Here is a 6,379-nt window from a genome sequence, read left to right as displayed (position 1 = left end):
TTACTCCATCAGCACACTTTTCGATAGGCAAGCTTCTGCGTAACACTGCACCGTACGTCTTTGTTTAGTTCAACTACACGTCCAGTCGAAAAATATGGCAGCGTTTCTAAGGCATGGCGTTTTCAAAACACAAGTTATATCTTCAAAAAACGTAAATATTTTCACGGGATTTATATAAAACTTGATCGATATTAATTATCAGTTTAACACTGTTTTATAAAAAAATCACTTCAATTTCTAGTCTTATGCTTACGCCACTGTTTTTGTTAGTTATGTTTGCACTCGTTTGAAACTTCACTTTTCAATTTTAGGTCCTTTTGAGGTCGTATGCCACGAAAGCTGAGAAAAGGAAAGGAATCGACAGAAAGGTTGGCCCAAAAATAAATTCTACAGCTCAATCTTTATCCTCGAAAGGGTGTGTACTTGGATTTAGATCAGCCTTAAGTGCGTCTGTCTTTTGACGAGAGCCATTGCTTTCGCTCTGGTTACACATTTCAGGCGCGAGGGGACGACACCGTGCAGAGTCAATAAATATGATACTGCGCGTAGATATCGAAAATACAGAGTGGCATTAAATTAAATATTTCGTTTTTTATTTACAATTTTCGAAATTTTTTCCAATATCGGTGTCGTTTCTTCAAAATTCAATGAAATGAAAAAAAATTAATCAGCATTAAATTTAAACATCTCTTATTAACAAAGATGTTTAAAAATCGCAAATATTTTTCAAACTTGACATTCCGAAAGTAATTTTATTATTATTTAATGTATTTTGGATTCGAATAATATATTTTAATGTTTCAGATTGAAAGTGACCTAATATAAAATTACATTTAATTAAGTTTTGGTATTAATACAAATTAGTGAATGTAATATATTTGGCAACCAGATTTACACGTTTGCCGTATTGTGGGTTGTCTAAAACTAGGAAAATTTTAAATTAAAATAATACTTTGGGATTGAGGGTTCGAATATTTCTTAGAGTTTGTATTTCTTTTTAGATTCCTGCGACCACAAAAAGAATACATTCCACCAAAAGACGTCGATTCGAAATTAGAATACGTCTTTAAATCGGTTATTGGTAGTACAGAAGATAATAAATTAGTAACGGACTTGAACGAAAGATTCAATTTATTTTTGAAATGCGAGGAAGCATTAGGACACGGTGTTCCCAATTCCTTATTACATCACATGAAAACTCTAGGGGATGTTAAGTGCTTTTACAAAACTCCTGTGGATATTAGGACGCCCCTAGATAAAATGAAAACGATGGATTTGCCCGATAATTTGCACGTGCAATACGAATACCACAGATTCCATCCCGGTAAGATTTTATTGGTCATTTCTTTTGCCTTTCAATGAAATTTTTATTCTCTTTTAGATACTGATACAAAGTTTGGAGGAAGGACAGCTTTTCCGAATAGTTCTACCATCGTGACTGGATTAAAATATAAAAATAAATATCCAGGACACAACCAACCACCTCCTGATCAATAATTGTATTAATAAATAGTTTTCTTTAATCTAGAGACTTATCATTTCTACCTTTATTCTTAAAAAACTCGGAACTTATACCGACTTCAAACAATTTTGTTGATAATAGTAAATGCCCATAAGCAATTTTAAATTTAACGTTTTCATGGTTTATGTAATAAAATAAGACTTTTTGGTTGAATATATTGTTGAAGAAACGTACTATTTAAGAGGTTTTCATTGGTTTTTCCCCAGGTGAGTTAATTTAACATATTAATTCTGCTTTAAAACTTGTTAAGGTTATGTCATTACAGTTCAAAGCATCCATGTAAGTTTTTTCGGTTCCCAAAAAACAAGACCGAGAGGAATAGATGGATTTCTCTCATAAGGTAAAAGAATAACATTCACTTTTCAAAGATTTATGTTTTAAATTTATTTATTTATAGAAGAAAATATACAGATCCAAGTAAATTTGCAAAAGTGTGCGATTGTCACTTTTTAAATAAAGAAAAAGAGAATGGGCCAACTTTATTTGATTTCAATATTCAGAGGAAGTTTAATATAAAATTACCAGAAAAAAGATATGCATTTTGTTGTAGAAAGTCCATTAGTCTAATAAACCACTTTTTTTAGGAAACGAACTGTAAACACCTTGTGACCGAGCTGCTACCAAGACTTTCAACCGAACCACTACTAGGTCCTTCAAGTGAGCCACTACCATGACCTACAACCAAACTTTTTTACTTAATTTATAAATTACTTGATCCAATACAATTATTGTTAAAAGTAATAATAATACTGTTTTTCTAATTCAATAAAAGCCTGTAAATCCTATCACAATTTTCATAGAGTAAACAAATACTATTTAATTTATTGTCAGTAGACTACAGTCTTTACAATCATCAAATAAATTATCGAGCCACAAGCAGTGTTTTAGTTTATTTTACAAGTTTTGTGTACAGAAAAAAAATCACTCAACTATAGTACATTCAATACAGCAATTTAAAATAACTAAAGTTTGTTTCAAAAATCTTTATTGACAAAATGGCATTGTACATTTATATTAAAAAACATAATTTCCTGATATCCTCAGCAAACGAAAATTTGTATAGAGTGGCTTTTCAGTTTAAAATAAATAGTAAAGATTTTTCCAACTGTATACTCTATCTGCTAACACTGGACAATAACTTAAAATCACATTGAAAATCATGTCAAAAATTTTCATTTAATTGTCTAACAACTTTGGTAAGTATTGTTCTATATAGAAATTTTCCAAGAGTGAAATGTTTTCTTTCCATGAATCATTAAAATCTACAATTGTCACAACTGTTTCCTTCAAGGTATAAATACATAAGTGACATTTTTTCTTTTTTAAAATATGTAAAGCTCCTTGAATTTTGTGTTAATAAGTGTGACTTGTATTTAATATCAAGTTACCCTCATCGTCATAAAAAACTGTATACTTATTAAAATTCCTCAATTTTTCGGACAACTTATCATTTCTAAAAGAATATGGGCAATTTCACTTCTACAGTGGCTTCTTCTTCATAAATTATTCCATGAGTGCTAGCACCAAGAAGTCCCGAGTTTGTAAGCTATACTCCAGTTGGCCGAATATTTAAATTATAAATCTGCTTCAAATGATCTAGAGCATATTATTCATGAGTTCTACCCCACTGAATTGCTTTGATACCATCCAAATTGTATTCACTTGGAAAAATAATGAATTGATTATAATAAAAGTGTATGTCAAATTAAACTAAAGTAAGGAAATGCTACATAAAATACCATTTTTGAAAAGACTACTTTTTGAAAAACCAATCTTAGATGCTCAATAAGCAAATTATTGATAACATCTATGACTAAACTATGTAATAAATTTATGATTTATTACTCACCTAAGAGTGTGTTGAACAAACTCACTGGGAATCTGTTTCTTCTGCATGCTGCAATAATAGCACCAAAGTTACTAGCAGTTAATCTAAATTTTCTTGCAATGTACAATTTTTCATTTGACACTTTACCATTAGTGATGACAGAAATTTCTTTTATTAGCTGATCATCAACAACACAACAGCTTTATCTGTTACAGATATATTGCAATGCCCAAAAAGTGCCAACGCCGCAATGTGATGGCATTTTATACCCCTGGGACAAGCGTAGGTGGCTTCTTTAATGTCACCATTCTTTTCCAACACTAAAATAAAATTATAACCGGTTAATTCCATATTACATTAACAAAGGCATATATACCTACCTATAGACACCTTGTAGCTTTTGTCTTTCATATTAACAAATACTTCCCCTCTGATTACTTGCTAATCAGAGTCAAAGTCCATTTTCTTTACATGACTAGACTCTAAGGCGTTTTCACCCCTTTTTATAATTTTATTGTCATTTATAAAAGCACTGATGGCGGAAAGTTTTAGGACATGTTTAAAAGCCATTATTTCTTTACCAACAAAAGGATCTGCGAATAAAATAAACAAAAAGGTACTGCAAAAATAAAACAGACATAACCTCACCAAGTTTTAAAGCAGAATTAATATGTTAAATTAACTCACCTGGGGAAAAACTAATAAAAACCTCTTAAATAGTACGTTCCTTCAACAATATATTCAATTGAAAAAGTCTTATTTTATCACATAAACCACGAAATGAAAAATTGCTTATGGGCATTTACCCTTATCAACGAAATTATTTGGAGTCGGGTAAAGTTTGGAAGGATGAGGAAGATTTTTTTGGGGAATTTAGGTATGTTTGATTCGGCCCTGATATAGGAATTTTTTCCTCTGCAAGGTTAGGGTTGTTTGGAGTCGGTATAGGCTTAATATTATATACTCGATAGATCTGCCACTCTATATGTATAAACATTTTGACAAAGTTCGATCCTAGCGACATCTCTCGAACTGGCTCCGTACCAAGAAAAAAGATTTCAATAATCAAAGATTTGATCTGAGGTTTATATCCATGCTAATTTCGCGAGAAATTTAAAAATAACTAGTAATTTTAAATGCTCAAAGCTAGTTGTCGCATCAAATTGTGAATGAAACCGAAGTATTATGCGAAATACTTTCATTTTGCTAACATTTCAAATTCAAATATTGTTGTTTACAAGAAAATATAAATACCTGAAATTAAAATGCTGTTTAAATGAAGCATTTTTTAAAATATTTTGGTTTCATTTACAATTTATGTGACAACCAGATCCGACCATCTAAATTTTACAATTAAATGGTTTATATAAGATATAGATAGATGGAATATTGAAACACAGGATGATTAATTATAATTTTTATTTTGTTTTTGACATTTTATACAATGGTATATAAAAAACTGATTTTATAACCATGGAAAATTAATGCTTACTTGTCTTTTTTGCAGCTTTCCTTATATTTAACATATGCCATATTCATCACAACATCGTAGTCTTTATATTGTTGATCTTTGCCCTTCAAAATTTTATTAATAATACCTATGAATGAAAGATGCATATGTTAAAACTAATATTTACAAACATATTTACATAATCCTTATGATCCGAACAAAATATTGGGGAAATGTCTGTCAAATCCTCCAAACAAAATATTTGTTTATTTATGCCTAACGAATTGATCAACTGGGGCAATCTTTCGAAGATTTTATCAGAAAAACTTTTGAAAATATCATAGAACTTTGCTGAAGGCGCACATAAAACATTTTTTTCATGTTTCCTAGAATATATTAATGAATTTGATTAATTAATTCGTTTGACAATATTATATTTTTACACAAGTGGCATTTGAGACTTATTATGAGAGAATTATTTCTTCGCTACTAAACCTGCCACTCAAGGAGTGACAAGACTTTTCACTAGGATTCATAAGAGGTTTATTGTCACAGTAAATATAAGTACTTACCAGGTAAATGTAGAGTTGGCAGTGAAACTTTTTTTAACCTGCCATTGGGGTTTCTATAAATTGGTTCAAAATGAATATCACATATTCTATGTGATGATAATACTGTATCTGCAAGCATTAACTTGGGGTTATTTATTCTTTGCAACTAAATTCTGCAAACGTCTTCATTCATAGGAATGGAATGTCTATAAAAAAGTAAAATAAGGATAAAATCATTCAACAAAATGATTTCCTAAACACAAATTAATGAAGTTAGGAAGAAAAGAGTTATTCTCGTATGAACTTGATTTCAATTTAAATATTTTTATGTTGATAACTAGTAGTAAATATTACTCTCACCTTATCGCTTGCTTATTCGTGCATCCTGGTACACAGCAGGCCTTTACTCGTTTACTCATATTGGGTAAGTAAACACGACAGCACAATTCGCAACAAATAATAACTTTTAAATGCACAAAAATGCAAATAGCTAATAAACAAACAATATCAAACACCTTTGCAAAGATTTTATACACCTCTGCAAGATGGACGTTGTTTCTCGATGCATGATTGCAGCTTGGTATCAGAAATAAAACACCAAAAAGTAAGCTTTTAGATGTGAGCCAGTTACAGAGATGGCGTTGAAAATAGCCCTGAACTTCTCCTATTCCAGTGAGAGAGAGAGAGAGAGAGATTCGTTGGGTAAAGTTTGGAAGGATAAAGAGATTTTCGACGATCGACGAACAGTGTGGGTGGGTGTTGGGGGTCGGAATTTATTTGATTGATATGGGGAAATGATCGAGGAAAATGAGGTAGGTTTCCGGGAGATCCTCGTATGCTTTTGTAGCAGTGGAAGTGGCGGCTAAGGGAGTTTGTTTTTGGGTTTTGAGCCTAGGGGCCGCATATTGTTGGCCCAGGAGATGAAGAGGGTTTCTTTCGCAGCGGAATTACTTGATTCGATGGTTTGAATCACATAGCTGGTAAAGATAGTTTGAAGATTGGTGATGACGTTTTCCGTGGAGTGTTCG

The 6,379-nt window shown here is 31.4% G+C and overlaps 1 protein-coding gene and 2 long non-coding RNA genes across 3 annotated transcripts; 1 reads left to right on the top strand and 2 right to left on the bottom strand.

Annotated features, from left to right (window-relative positions):
- The first annotated feature begins 11 nt into the window (after positions 1–11).
- LOC130447748 (uncharacterized) lies at positions 12–1,940 on the top strand. Its single transcript, XM_056784732.1, has 4 exons — positions 12–151; positions 312–415; positions 1,002–1,324; positions 1,382–1,940. Exons 1-4 carry the CDS (start codon positions 95–97, stop codon positions 1,495–1,497), a joined length of 600 nt encoding a protein of 199 aa, XP_056640710.1. The 5' UTR covers positions 12–94; the 3' UTR covers positions 1,498–1,940.
- Positions 1,882–4,353, bottom strand: LOC130447749 (uncharacterized). Its single transcript, XR_008910279.1, has 3 exons — positions 4,038–4,353; positions 3,731–3,943; positions 1,882–3,670 (listed from the first exon to the last, which is right to left on the bottom strand). It is a non-coding gene; the product is annotated as an uncharacterized LOC130447749 (long non-coding RNA).
- A 402-nt stretch (positions 4,354–4,755) lies between these two features.
- Positions 4,756–5,930, bottom strand: LOC130447921 (uncharacterized). The gene is made up of 3 exons (XR_008910286.1): positions 5,712–5,930; positions 5,373–5,557; positions 4,756–4,948 (listed from the first exon to the last, which is right to left on the bottom strand). It is a non-coding gene; the product is annotated as an uncharacterized LOC130447921 (long non-coding RNA).
- Positions 5,931–6,379: the final 449 nt, after the last annotated feature.

This window comes from Diorhabda sublineata, chromosome 8 (assembly GCF_026230105.1).
Source record: "Diorhabda sublineata isolate icDioSubl1.1 chromosome 8, icDioSubl1.1, whole genome shotgun sequence".
NCBI classification, from domain to species: Eukaryota; Metazoa; Arthropoda; class Insecta; order Coleoptera; family Chrysomelidae; genus Diorhabda; species Diorhabda sublineata.
This window is presented reverse-complemented; position numbering and strand designations above follow the sequence as displayed.